This window comes from Lemur catta, chromosome 3 (genome assembly GCF_020740605.2).
Source record: "Lemur catta isolate mLemCat1 chromosome 3, mLemCat1.pri, whole genome shotgun sequence".
In the NCBI taxonomy this organism is placed as follows: domain Eukaryota; kingdom Metazoa; phylum Chordata; class Mammalia; order Primates; family Lemuridae; genus Lemur; species Lemur catta.
In genome coordinates, this window is record NC_059130.1 from 35,055,595 (window position 1) to 35,070,633 (window position 15,039).

Sequence of the window (15,039 nt, forward strand, 5' to 3'; positions counted from 1 at the left end):
AACTACAGGTGACAACAGTGTGAATGTGACCAGGAGATGTCCTCAGAGGAAAGAATGGGCCAGTGCAGCCCAGGCTCATGACTCGGGGCCCAGGCTGAATCCTGGCTTGGCTTTTGTCCCCTGTGGCAGATAGCTTTGCTCAGCCCTGCCTGCCAGGGGAACTGGTGGCTTAGTGCACTCATGTTCCAGCTGATAATGTAATCGCCACTTGTGGGCATTTTCCAGGCTATAGGGTACATTCCACACACGTTATCACTCATCCCATGATCAGTCTTTGTGGACATTTGTGTTGGTCAGTGTCATGGCATCCTGTCACCTGGGGAAAGTAGCCACACAGATGATGTCCTCACTGAACCACCCATGTCCTCGCCAAGGGCTGAGCTGTTTCAGAGTCAGAAACTCAGACTCATCACGTTCAAAGCTGTGAAATTTGGGATGCTAAGTCATACTGGCAAAGCTCAAAAGAGGCTAATGTCTAGACCAAGAGTTTCTTAATTCGCTCTGAGACATAGAACAGCCTCCCAGACCAGATACAGCAGCTGACAAGTACATTGTCTTTGCATTGGAGGCGAGTGACGTGCAGGCAAATCATTCGAGGGGTGCTGGGCAGTGCAGAAGTGGAGCCAGTCAGCTCATTGTACAACAGGAATGTTTGCTGGCCTCGGGCTCCACAGTGAGCGGATCTGCTGATATTTCTAATGGCCTTGTGGGACAGATGCTGCTCCTGGGGTCTATTTGACAGCCCATGCCCGGGTGTGCCTCTGTGACTCTCTTGCGCCTATATTCCCGCAGCTGACACTCCTAGAACCTGCCCACTCCCTCAGTGTATGTGCACTTCTGACATGATCTTTGTTCGCTTTCAATTAGGTTACATCTCCCTAGGCCTGCTGTCCTAGGGGCTATTCTGTCCCTTTTGAGTGACTTAATAGAGCTCTGATGTCATCCATCATGGGGCAGCCTCGTAGTTCTGCCCTGAGGGAACAATCTTATTCTCCACCTCACTGTCTCCTCCAGGTGTCCTGTGCCACATGTGGTGCTGTCCACATTCTGCATGTGAGACAACTGTGGTTAGATGACACAACTCGTAGGGCAGCAGTATGCTGAGGTGTCACCTGGGCGAGAAGCCATCCCCCTTGCACTGGACACATGAAAGCTAAGCTAGTATAGTGTCTGCCCGCTGGAGTACGTGGGACCTGATGACTCACCTTGAAGCTCCATCCTTGGTAATCTCCAGTGTGGGTTCGCCCTCCTGCTGGCCCAGAAAAGAGGTGATTTAGCAGGCCTTTCTCAGATCTGATCCTTCTGATTCCAGGCCTGGGAAAAGGGGCCCTCTCATCTTATTTCTTCCTCCCACGCTTGGTGTCCATTTCAGGACTGTGGCTGTGATTTGGATAATGCCTTTAATCACGGGGTTCGTTTTGTACTGCCTCTGACAGATGAATGCACGTTAACAGCAATCAGCCTCTTTGTTGTCTGGTTCCCATGTGACAGTCCTCTGAGTGCCACCACCACTCTCACACACTTCTCACTTTCTCTCTGCTTAAAGAATTGAGAAGGGGGTGAGAGTAGATACGTCATCATGTAAATGCACAATTTTCCATGAGGAAATGGAGCAGATTTCAATGAGGGACATCACAATTAGGTTAAGAACTAGAGCTCTTGCCAGGTCGCTGTAGGGGTAGAAACAGCCACAAGGCAGCGGAACCATGTACCGCCTGACATTCCCTACTGATTAGTCAGCACCTGTGCTGTCCAAGGTGGTAAGCATGTTGAATAGTCCTCTCCTCCAGCAAACAGCATGTCACACTGCGTCAGTGTGACAGGTTGGAAGGAACCCTTGGCTGAGATAAGAAGACTTGGTTCCAGTTCTAGCTCTACCCTTTCTGGCTGTATCTCTGAGCAAGTTATTTTGCCTCTCTGTGTTTCAACTATAAAGTGAGGGGTTTGGTTAGGTGATCACTTTAAGTTTTCCAATCTAGGGCAAGAGGGGACCCTCTGAGCTCCAACACCTCCTGAAGCAGCCACCCAGCGTGCTTTCTCTCCTAGCTTGTCTACCACTGGTGAATGGTGGTATGCTTCCTGGCCAAGGAGAAGCATGTTTACAGGAGGTCCCTGCCCTGCAGTGAACTTTTTAAGGGCAGGGGCCATCTTTGTAAGCCCAGCATTTACCTGGACATCTGATACGTGTAGCAAGTTTTCCATAACCATGGCTGTTGGCTAGCTGGATGAGTGGACATTATTTGTGTGTGTGATAATGTCATCAAATCATGAAAATGTAAATACTTAGCAATTGGGTCAAATGAAATCAGTCTAGTTTTCTACTTTTATCACATTCTCCTCCCTCTTTTTTCTCCTGCCAATTTGCCAGTTTAAGAAAAACAAAAAAATACAAGGACGAGACCCTTTCCCAAACATAGGAAGGTTTCAGTAGAAATTGCTAATTTCTATAGTGTTGTGTGTAGGACTTATTCAGGTGACTCTTATCTTCAGGTGCATTATACTAGTGTAGACACTAGCCAAATATAATCATCTCTCACTGAGATGTAAAAAACATCTTTTTGGTTATATTTAACAAGTATCTAAAAATGCTGTCATCTTGAATTGATGCCAGCAGATAATGAATCTAAAATTCCTTATGAATCTTGGTTGAATTTGTGGTGTGAACCCAGTTACCAAGATAGTTAGCTGTACTTTGTCTCTCAATCAGTATGTTTTCTTCAACTCCCAGCTAGGCCCAAGTAATGATCTTTTCTGTGTATATAGAAATACACATTTATTATAATATTGGAATTGTACTCTAGCATCATTTGCTAGGGAGTGAAATCTTGAATTAGAAAGATTAGTCTTGAACTTCATCCAAGGGATTTTTCTAGTAAAGGACCCAAGATGCCTCAGTTTCATGTGCTTTCTCTTATAAACCAGTAACTTTGTTGGGCTGCCCTGAGGCAGCATTCTAGAAAGGCTTCATCATCATTCTCATTAACAAATATTCATTGTGTGTCTACCATGTCTGAGGAACTGTGTGGGTTATATAGGGGTGTTAGATATGGACCCTTTCCAACAAAATTATTTTTTTGGCACTATATGCATACATAGGTCTATTGCAGGTCTTAAAAGATTGCATTATAGTTATTCATCTCTTTTCCTCATAGGTTGTGAGCCTTTAGGGGTCAGGGACCATGCCTTCTCTCAAATGTTATTTTACTTTGGGGGGAAGGTGGAAGACCAGAGGGAGCAAACTGATGTCAGTAATTATACACAAAGATGATAATGAGAACAGCTAGTGATAATAGCTAACACTGACAGTGAGCACCTACTGTTTTCCATGCCTTGTTCGGTGCACTGTACACTTATTAAATCCTCACAACCATCAGATAGGTAGATTCCATTCTTATGCTCATTTTGCAAAAGAAGATTGAGCAACTTGCCCAAGATCTCAAATCCTATCCATGTTTGTCAAGGTTCGAACAAGGTCTGTCTTGCTCAAATCCCAAGCAGGTTCTTTCCACTACTCTCTTGCTGTGTGTGTGTGTAGTAATCTCTTCAGACTCCTTTAGATAAAAGCTACTCTATGGGAAATGTCTAATTAATTAATCCAAGGTCTTTAACTTCTGACCTGTATCATAGCAGGGTAGGTGTATGATAGCACAAGGAAACTATTTTCCTGCCCAGACAGTAGTGTTAGTTACTATGGAAACACAGATCTCAGATCTAACTAGGTAAGCAAAGGAGGCACTCAGAATTATACAGCCAGAATTTAGGAGAAGGGCCTTAAAAATAATCTGGTCTGATCCCCTAATTGATTAGACGTGGCAACAGAGGATAAGAGAGGTCCAGTGACTGTCCCTAGGCTACCCAGGTAGTTACTGACAGAGCCAGGGTGTGAATCTCAGCCCTAAACTTAGCCGTCTTTCCGCCATGTTGTGTTTCTTGGCCTTCTTTGTTTTCTGCTACTTTTAAAACAAGTCTGGTAGGAATTGCTTGCGTTGTTCAAGGATTTATTAGTGCTTCAGTTTTGAAATGCATTTTCCTATATCCATAGGTAAGACCTGAAAGTGGGAGATAGCTTTATTTTCAGTCTAATCCCATTCTGTCTAGAAACATGGAGAACTTTTCAAGCTGAGTTTATATGGCCTTTGGAAGTCTTTTAAATTTTTATTGTTCAATTTTTTTTTTTTAAAGAAGTCACCATTATTAGGTACGTGAATAATGGTGAAACTTGCAGACTCTGTGATATGCCTACTGATAATTTTCAGTAGGGATAGGAAATAAATGTCAGTACAAATTCCTCCTCTACTTTTGAGTTCCTCAGGAAGGGCTTCAAAGATGCCATATCCATTCCCAGGTTCCAAAAGGAGGCAGGACTACTGTGATAATTATTCCCGAGTCTTGTTTTCTGTTGTTGGCACTGCTCTAGGCAGACCTACCTCTAAACCAGTTGCCACATAACATTGCTTGCCAGGAGTCTTTGGAATGGCCAAATGGCTGTGAAGGACTTGACATGTGCACTCAGTAGATAAAGGAAAGAGAAGGTCCTGTGTCAAGGATATGCTTACCTTGTTCATGGTCATATAGAAGCCAACATAGCAAGCCCTGTATACCCTTCCTCTGTTGAAAACAAAGCACTTCCTGGCAGTGGGAGTGAATGACTTTGATTTCATCCTGTGTCGTAGCAAAGAGATCATGGGGATAGAGGCAGAAGAGTTGGATTTTGTTTACCACTGGACTTGGTGGCCTTGGAGGGAAATAAGTTAACTTCTCTGAGCCTCAGTATTCATCTTTGAGGTGGAGAGAGATTTTAATAATCTAAAGCATTATGTAGAGGTTCTTTCCCTATATGGAGGAAAGGACTTTTCCCCCATATCAACTAGGAAACTTCTTGTGAGAATCAAAGAGGCAGCAGATAAAGATGACTTTTCTTTATCTTTCCTTCCACACCGTCTCACTTTTCGTATTGGTCTGTGTTCTCTGAGAACAAATGCTGAGACAGTATTAAATGTCTGTGGGAGAAAATGGGAGGCATCTGGGAAAGGCTGGGATAGCTGTAAGACTGCAGGGCAGGTCTGCCCTGAGTGCAGGAGAGAGGGAAGGAAGGAAGGTTGAGAAAGGTTCTAGACTGCAGTGTGGTCTGAGGAAGGTGTGGTAAGACCTCAGGGAGTTCCGAAGCCAAACTCATCATCTGTGAGGGGATTCCCATGTCTCCCAGGAACAGGCCTTCCTTGGTATCCCTCCATGCATGGCCCCTGAATGAAGGTGATGGTGGATTTCAGAGTGCAGCAGCTGGGGCCCTTGGTCAGGCCTCCCTGTCATTGGAGGTCTGTGGGCTACACTCTTGTGACCACACCTTCATTTCTCCAGAAATATGACTCGCCAGTATATGAAGTGGAGCCTTCCTTCAAGTTGAGCCACTGTATCTCACTGCCTTTTTAAATTACCTTGGAGCAAGGAATTCACAAAGAGAGAAGAGAAGCAGGAAGGAGAGGTACAGAGAGAGACGGGCTAATAAACTCTACTGCCGAGAACTTCTAAAAGGCTCAGCAGTGCCACGGGCATCCTCGGCAGGCATGAAGGACACAGGAGTAAGAGAAAGGAGTTACACGTGTACTCACACGGAGGTGGGGTGTGGCAGAATGCCAGGCAGTTGCCCCTGGGCATCGACCTGCGCCAACAGGCACTCCCTCCCCACTCATAATTTCTTCCCCCATTCCTTTCTATTTCTGGAACCAGCGAGGAGGTAGATCATCTTCCTGAGCACTTAGCTTATTTGCCTCCTTGCTACTGCTGCTCCTAGTGCTCATGCACTGAGCCCGGACTGGAGGTGGAAGGAGGCTAAAGGCCAGCCCTGCTCTGCCCAGGCCTGCTGGTCCCCCCGAGCTGTTTGCAGTAAATAAGGCTGCGAAGGGCCCCCCTTCCCCAGAAGGCACTCGGAGGTGCTGACAGCTTTAGAAGTGCATGCCGCCTCCTCTCCTCCTCCTCCTTCTTTCCATTCCCATCTGGACTGAAAATGTCTTCATTTCCTGGTGTGCCATAGAGACCACAGCCAATGCTGGACAGTGAGTAGCAAAACTGAGAGTTCCCCCACATAGCTACCAAGACTCCAAGTCCTTATTTTCAGCATTAAAAAAAGGGGGGTGGTGGTGCTTCATGTATAGCTCAGAGCTATGAAAGTTTTCTGACAACTGTTAAACTGAGTTTGGCTATAGTTATTGTTCAGTGATACATCTCTGTCCTATCTGTGGTTGAAGCCATCTTTGATTAATAATACATCAATCTGGAAAATCAGTTTTCCTTCCTATTTTCCTTATTTCAAACATTTTTTCCTAAATTTTTTTCCTTAGAAGAGTATTTCCATATAGAAAAGTGAGTAGGAGGTTGTTTGTGTTGTTTTCTTCTCTTCTTTAAAATACGTAAAATGCTTGCAAAATAGAGGAGCAAAGAGAAACCATTTTAGACCAAGAGAAAAGAAAAAAATTGTTCTTGAGTTAAGACATTGGTGACATACATAGAGTCACGTGCAATATGTAAAGCGGAGCCTCCCTCTGAGTTAAGCCACCCGTCATATTGCATTGCCTCGGAATTGGACCAGAGCAGTGGAGTCAGCACTGGTCTAAAAATCAGAAGAATTGATTCTAGTCTTGACTGGGCTACCAACTAGGGGTGACATCTTGCTTTAGTGACAACACTGCTTAGAGTATTATTTGAAAGAAGTAGGGCAGGAAGATGTTGAGTTGATGTGTAGGAGAGGTGGAGACTCTTTAGCTCTAAAGTTCTTGGATTGTCATTCAGGCCTTGAGGAGATTGGGTTAAAAAGCCCCAACCACATTTGCCTTGGGTTCTTGAATAACCAAAACATTGGTGAGTCCCTGCTACCCCAAACCTATTGGATTATCCTAATAATTTCTGGATCTCATCATAGATTAAATATAATTATCCAAAGATTACTGTAAGACCTTTAAAGGAGACTGGATTTTAATGGGATTTTTTCAGAAAAGGAAAATAAGTAGGTAAAAAGATCTTTGTGGTTTCTTCCCCCTCTGCAGGATATTCCATATGGGTGCTGGGACCTCTTTTAAAAGTAAAGTATTTCTGGCTTCTGTAGACCCTGCTAATGTTCATTCTTATTAGATTAACACAAGGTACCCCAGGAGCCTGGTTTCTACACCCCGCTATTCAGGTCTGCCAAAGAAAGAAAATAGTTGGTCTGTATTACTTTGCCTCATTATTCTTTTTAATGCATGTCTTAGTTACATTCTTTAAAATTGTCAGGAAGAGCCTTGCTCGGGTTACCTCTGATGGAGGCGTATCATGGGGCTCAGAGGGACCATGAGCTGGTGCTCGGTGCATCCTCTCCCTGCACTGCAGCCGATTTGAGTGGAAATGTGTATGTGTTGGTCATAAAAACTGTCTGCCATTATTGGAGGCTCAGCCTAGATTTGATTGGGTAGAATTGGGTCTTTCTATTGTAGAGCTCAACGATTGGGCATGTGGATGCCAGTCCCTCAGGGATGCTCACCCTCCCCATGGTAGGTCAGGTGCAGATCCTCAGCCCCATCGGTCACCATCAAGTCAGCAAGGCTGGTTTCATTACATGCACCCAGCATAAACCAAATCACCTACACGCAGAATGATCTTTGGGGCTGCTTTCCTCAGAAAGGGACCGTGGAGGTAGCAGTGTCTTGGAGTGTCGTGGCTTCTTTGGTACGTTGAGTCATTTGCTCCTCTACTAACTTTGAAATTCAAAGCAGAGCAGCAAGGACACTTAGGAGCAGACTTTCCTCAATGGTAAGAACAAGAGAGAAGTGAGGATCCAGCACCTCTGGAGCAGAGCAGCCCCTGCTGTTACCCCACCAAGTGTTTCATTCACAGCAACCACTCATTAGTGGTATGGAGGGTGCGCCCTGGCCATGGACAGGGGTGAATGGGATCATGGTCAGTTGACTGTCTCTGGAATGTCAGGGGACCCTCCCTGTGCCAAGCCTCACTGAGACTCCAGAGGAGTGTGCAGTGTGTGCAAGAGAGCCTCTGGTTGGGGGCTTCTATTTAACCTTTCTTTGGGGTACAGTAGTGGGCTCTTAACCTTATGGTCACATCAGAATCACTTGAAGTGTTTGTTAAAGCTACAGATTATGGGGCCGCACCTTAGACCTACTGTATTCATGTTTCCAAAGAGGTGAAGCTCAGGCAACTGTAGTTCTTAAAAAGGTCTTATATGCATACATCCATATACACACACATGCACACATATATGAACTAGGCTTCTGGGAAGATGGAGTAGATGCACTTTTCCCCATTCCTCCTGCTTAGTAGAGCTGAAAACCATGGAAATTATATGTAAAATAAGCATAAGATTCTGAGAGGTGGAGAGAAGGCAGCCTGGCTAGAACCCAAGGAATTACATAGTTGTGAGTTCCCTGGGTTTTCTTTTCACCTCCCATATCCTAGACTTGGAGCGGAAGAAGCTGGCAAGCCAGCTGTGCCAATGGGAACAGACATAAAAGCCCCAACAAAAGGCTGCTCTCACGAGCCCGAGGAGGAGATGGGGCAGCACAGTGAGGCAGACAACTTTTAGACCATAACCACTCTCACCACTCTCTTCCAGCCAAACAACACAGAAAACCAGCCCCCACCACCAGCAATGGCCGACCAGGAGCCTAGACTCTCACCTTGCTGGGCTGTAGTGAGGTGCCACGACCACCCCACTGGGTGGTATCACAGCAGGCCGAGAAGGGTTCTAGGGCTTTCGTCCCTGCCAGCTGGTAATGAGAGTCCACACCACCTGCCTCATCCCTGTGTCCCATGTGATATCAGAGGAGACCACATGGAAAACCTAGACTGCCACCACTGCACAGGGACAGTGAGGCCCCTTACTGTACATATTGTCAGTGGGGACCACATGGGAGCAGTAACGAGGCACTCCTACCTCTCCAGGACAGGTAGTGACAGTGGAAGCTAGTGGGGAGCTAGAACTCCCACTCACACCCAGCAGTCATAAGGAGCCCCTTTCCCCCTTGGGTGTCAGAGGCCAAGTGGGAAACCTAGACTTCACCACCACCTGGCAGAAATACAGTGGCATCTTCCCCCTTCCCTTGTTTGAGCAGTGTCACAGGGAGACAGTTAACATAGAAAGCTCAAATAACATCTAGGGCCTTATAATACTCAAAATGTCCAGGTTTCAATAGAAAATCACTTACTAGACAGGAACCAGGAAAACCTCATCTTTAGTGAAAAAAGGACCATCCATAGGTGCTAACACCAAGAAAACAGAGATGTTAGAGTTATCTGAGATTCCCAGGCTGCTGTCACAAAAACATGTCCATGAGCAACTACAAGCACTGCTAAAACAAGTGAAAAAGTAGAAGGTCTCCGTGAAGAAATACAGAAGAACCAAATAGAAAATAACAACTGAAAAATACAGTACCTGAAATAAACTCAGTAGATGGACTCAACAGCAGAGAGTAGGTACTTCATAAACTTTGCTGCCAGAATGGAATGAAAAGCGCAGGCGAAGTATGTGGTCATGACTGTAGGTGTGGTTTAATTTAATATTTATGTTATGAAAAATCTGCCCCAAGAGCAAACCATATTTTAAACACATTATTTTGCTGTTTGAAGAATTCTTATGCTGAACAGTTATATTGTGTGTTTAAAATAGGCATCCCAGTATTTGGACTTTAACACTGAAAAATTTCAGTGGATAAGTTGGAAACCAGCCTAATGTGTGCCAGCTGTGAGGCAGCCAACACGTGCTCCCCAGTCTTTGCTGGATTAGGAGGAGTGTCAGGGCTGGAATGTTGGAAGGAACATGTCTGTACACAGTGCCGACCAGGGATCCACTTCAGAGCACCACGTTTTCAAGGGGACACGTGTTAGCAGAGTATGTACAAAGAAAGCCAACTATGGTAGCAAGAAGTCTGGAAAACTTGTCAAGTGAGGGATGTTTACAAAACCTGGGATTATTTAGTATAAAGAAGGAGCTCTGGACTTGCTGTATTTATATATATTTGAAGTGGTTCTTATTGAGAAAAAGGGATTAGTTTCCTTGTTCTGTGTTGTTCCCAATGGGTCATTCATATATTTAAACTTATACAATAACCAGTAGAAATTATAGGAAGACATCTTTTAAAAAAATACTTAATTTTTTTTGTTTTCAGATATTGAATGCTTATAAGTCAGCCTAAAATCCATCTCTATGGGTCAGTTTGGTGTTGAATCAAAATTCAGGGATTAAATGAGGTGTGTGTGTGTGCATGCACCGGGTGTATATAGTGTTGTGTTTGAGTAAAGCTGCTGACAAAATGCTTCTTCCTGATGTCACTGCAAGGGCCTGGATATTTCCCCTAGTCCCTATTAGAGGCTAACAGTCTCCAAACCCTGATATACTTTGAGAGTTGCCACCTGTGCATTATCTCTGAGGCATCCACATGCCAAAAGCACTCAGTTAATCCACTTTATACTTCCTTACCTCCCTCTCTCCTACTGGTCTTTCTTTTGTGGATGAGTGTGTTCTTCTCTGATTTCCCTGGACGGCATTCTGTCCAGTGAAGGTGGAGCAGGATTCTCAGTCCCTGCACCTGGGGTCAGATCTGAGGGCTGTGGTTGGCTGCTGACCCCGGGTTGCCCCTTCCCATTGGGGTGCTACTCCCCTGATCCAGCACTGCTCTTGAATCCACTGTCCTCCCACCCTTCATCCCCATTTTCATTCTCATCCCTGGTTTAGATGGTCTCCTTTGCATTCACAATAAGTTAGATTAGCAGCCAGAATGAATAGCCTCTTGCGAGTAACTTTGCAAACATACTAGTTAACTTACCTGGCTCTCTGGAGCTGTTCTCCCCCTTTAAGGGAGGGTGGGTGGGATCTACATTTCATAAGCATTTTAATAGCATCGTTCACTTCTCCTGAAGGCTTCTCTTTGCCCCCTTCTCCCTTTTGTTCCTCCTGCCTCTTCTACTCCTCTGGATTGACTATAGTCTTTATTTTTTCTTACGATTTCTCTAATAAATTTTTATTTGGAGTCTTCCTGGGGTCCCACGAGGCCTCCTTGGCTCTGCCTAACTGCTGTGCCCTGGAGAGACACTTCCTAAAGTGCTTGAAGGAAACTGATCAGACCAGGCACTTGACATTTTTCACTTGTCCTTTTGGAGCAGTCAACTCCAAGCCTCTTAGAGGGGAAAAAGGCAGGCCAGAGCTAGGTGCCTGTGTTTGCTTAAGTGTTAGTAGCTCAATGTGTGCCCTGGTTCTGTAGCGGACGGAAGACAAGCCTAACTTATTTATTTACAGCTTCTTTTATTGCAGAAAAAGGAGTGGACATGGGATGAGAGCAAGATGCTGGTGATGCAGGACCCCATCTACAGGTAAGAGCCCAGTCCAGTACTCAGGACGTCGCTGGGCCCCAGGTGCCCCCGCCTTCTGGAGCCATCTGTTGGCTGGTGGGTCCAGACACATTTAAATAAACTACTGTTTTTCCTTCTGAGACATGTTTCTATTAGATGTAAGTACAAGAAGTAAATCTGCCTTATCTTTAAGACAGAGAAGAAAATTATTCTGGTCATGTTGGATTGCATTAACTAGCTATGGAGTATTTCTGCTTGGTGGTTTTTTTTTCTTTTTTGAGACAGAGTCTCACTGTGTTGCCCCAGCTAGAGTGCCGTGGCGTCAGCCCCTAGCTCACAGCAACCTCAAACTCCTGGGCTCAAGCGATCCTACTGCCTCAGCCTCCCGAGTAGCTGGGACTACAGGCATGTGCCACCATGCCCGGCTAATTTTTTCTATATATATATATTTTTTTTTTTAGCTGTCCAAATCATTTCTTTCTATTTTTAGTAGGGATGGGGTCTTGCTCTTGCTCAGGCTGGCTGCTTGGTGTTTAATTCAAATCTCTTGGTTGTAATTGGAGACCTTTTCAATTTGTGCTAGTTTTGTCCTAACTGAAATTCCATAATTGCATTTATATTGATTAGAATGAGAAAACTGGATTTTTCCATCACCCTCTGTTCACAATTTCCCAGTTTTCTCTTCCACCTTTCTGCCCTTTAGAAATTAAGCGTAGATGAGGGCTTCATGATTATGTAGGAAGGCAGAAAGTCACAAATGTCATCTCTAGTGCTATGATCTGAATATATTTGTCCCCCCAGAATTCATATGTTGAAATCCTAACCCTCAGGGGATAGCATTTGGAGTTGGGACCTTTGGACGTGATTAGGTCATGAGGGTGGAGGCTTTATGGTTGGGGTTAGTGCCCTTACAAAGAGAGACCCCAGAGCTAGCTAGCCCCGTGGTGGTATCCTTCCATGTATAAGGATACAGCCAGAAGCTGCCATCTGTGAACCAGGAAGGGGGCCCTCAGCAGACACCGACTCTGCTGGTGCCTACTCTTGGACTTTCCAGCTTCCAGAACTGTGAGAAATAAATTTCTGTTGTTTATAAGCCACCCAGTTGGTGGTGCTTTATTGTGGCAGACTGAACTGACATAATTGCTCACCCAGAAATTGCTTTCCTAGTGAGACTGGTATGATTTCCTTAAGGAGTAAATGGCTGCCATCCATGTGTATTTCCCTGGGCAGAAGAACACCAGATGGCAGTAACATGCAGAAAGCCAGGGCTCTCCTGGGAACTATGGCAGGCCTTGAATCATGGGTGTCATTCTTGTGTCCTGGGTCTCTGCAGACCAAGCCCCACCTCACGCCTACTTGCTTCCTGTTTTTCTTCACTAGGAGACTGGCCATTCCTTTAGGAATTTGGAGACTTAGAGTTAGGTTTTGATTTTGTTTCCTCTCACATTACTGCCATGCCTTTTTTGACAAAGTGAATAAGGGTTGGAACTCAGCAGTGAAGTTGGCAGTGTGGTAGCCCTGTCTTCTAGTCAGAGCGCAGATGCCTGCGAAATGGAATTTCCATTCATTCAAACAAACATACAGGTGTGAAATACTCATGCCAGGTGCTGTGCCAGGTAATTTAGTAGCTTACTGAAGTTAGTGAGTTAGGGTTCCTTGTTGTCAGGGAGTTTTAGTCTAGTAGGGAAGTGGAGTCCTGAACAGGTGGATCACTGTGGTACAAGATAGTGTGTCCGACAAAATGAATTTCTTCCTCTGTGTTCTTGTTGTACTTTTTAATGTTTCTTGAAATAGTTGTTATAGTGCTACTATTCCTTTTTTTTTTTTTAATATGTTGGTCTTTTGCCACTAGACTGTGAGGCTTTTGAGGGGAAAAACCATGCCCTCCTCACTTTTGCATATATCTGGTGCCCAAGCCTGTGTCTGGCCCATATGAGGCACTTAGTACATGTGCAATGGGTGAGTGGATAAATACATTGAATTAATATCTGAACATTAGCATAAGCGTGATGGTGATTCACCAGAGGGAACAATTAATGACCTTTGACTTGAGTATGAGAAAATGCTTTAAGAAGTAAATTGCATCAAAGCCTGGCTTGAACAATGTAAATGGACAGACCTCTGTCGTTTGCACATTGGGAAGAGTTTCTTAGTTTTTTCTTTCTTTCTTTCTGCCTTTTTTTTTTAAATCTGGTACCATATATATAAAAATGGGACCTTTTTGTGGATGCTGATCATGAGTTTGAATCTTGTCCTTTTACCGGTTGAAAGAAAGGACTTTCCCCAAAGTTCTTACATATCCCAAACAAGCCGCTGGTTTTGTTTATTTTTCAACAGCTTTATTGAGGGATAATTAGCATACAAAAATTGAATATTCTTAAAGTGAATAATCTGGTAAAATTTGACACATGTATACATGTGTGAGTCTATCACCTCAGTCAAGATGATGAACATATCCGTCACCCCAATAAGTTTTCTTGTGACTTTTTGTAATTCTTCCCTTCCATCCCTCCCTACTCCTTCCCCCCAACCCTTGCATCCCCAAGCTACTACTGATCTCCTTTCTATTATATAGATGAGTTTGCATTTACTAGAATTTTGTATAAATAGACTCATACAGTATATCTTTTTGGAGGGAGGCATAACACAATTTACTTAGCCATTCATATGTTGATGGATGTTTTGGTGGTTTCCAGTTTTTGGCTATTACAGTTAAAGCTTTTCTGAATGTTCATATACAAGTCTTTGTATGGACATACACTTTCATGTTTCTCGGGTCAATACCCAGGAGTTGAATGGCTGAGTCATATGGTAGGTACATGTTTAACTTTTTAAGAAATTGCCAAACTGCTTTCTCAAGTGCGATACCACTAGTGGTGGGTGAGAGTTCCAGTTCCTCTACATCTTTGCTAACATCTGGTATTGTCAGTCCTTTTAATTTTAGCCTTTCAAATAGGTGTGCATTAGTATCTCATAGTGGTTTTAATTTGCATTTTCCTAATGTCTCATGATATTGAATCTTTTCATCTTTATATACCATTAATATCTTTTTTTGAAACATCTGTTCAAATCTTTAGCTTATTTTGTTTTCTTATTGAATTTTTGAGAGTTCCTTATAAATTCTGGATATAAGTCTTTTATCACAGCAGTTGTCAACCATTTTGGCACCAGGGACCAGTTTCATGGAAGACAATTTTTCATGGACTGGGGAGGGGGTGGGCAGAGCCCAGGCAGCGATGAGAGGCCCTGTTTTCCTAATAGGCCATGGACCAGTACTGGGCCACGGCCTGGGGGCTGGGGACTGCAGTTTTATCAGATACATGATTTATATGTATTTTCCCCAAGTCTGGCTTGTCTTTTCTTTTAATGGTGTGTTTTGAAGAGCAAAAGTTTTAAGGTTTGGTGAAGTTCAATTTATCATTTTTAAATTTTATGGATAATGCTTTTGGTGTCATGTGTAAGAAATCTTTGCCTGACTCAAGGTCACAAAGATTTTCTGTGTTTTCTTTTAAAGCATCAAGTTACAGTTTCAGGTTTTATGTTTAGGTGTATGATCCAATTTGACTCAATTTTTTATATAGTGTGAGGGATGGATCAAAGTTCTCTTCCTCCTCCTCCTCCCCCCCCTCCTTCGCCTCCTCCCCCTCCTTCACCTCCTTCCCCTCTCCCCTCCTTCTCCTCCCTCTTCCTCTCCCTTTTGACAATGGA

At 44.1% G+C, this 15,039-nt stretch overlaps 1 protein-coding gene across 4 annotated transcripts in view; it reads left to right on the forward strand.

Moving 5' to 3' along the window:
• Positions 1-15,039, forward strand: part of C3H1orf226 (chromosome 3 C1orf226 homolog) — a 289,207-nt gene that overhangs the window by 198,616 nt on the left and 75,552 nt on the right. For 3 of the 4 annotated variants that reach the window (XM_045547211.1, XM_045547214.1, XM_045547215.1), the window contains one exon: positions 11,279-11,352. In XM_045547211.1, the coding sequence (XP_045403167.1) occupies positions 11,279-11,352 (74 nt within the window). The remainder of the gene's footprint in view (positions 1-11,278; positions 11,353-15,039) is intronic. The other variant, XM_045547213.1, reaches the window with a different exon arrangement.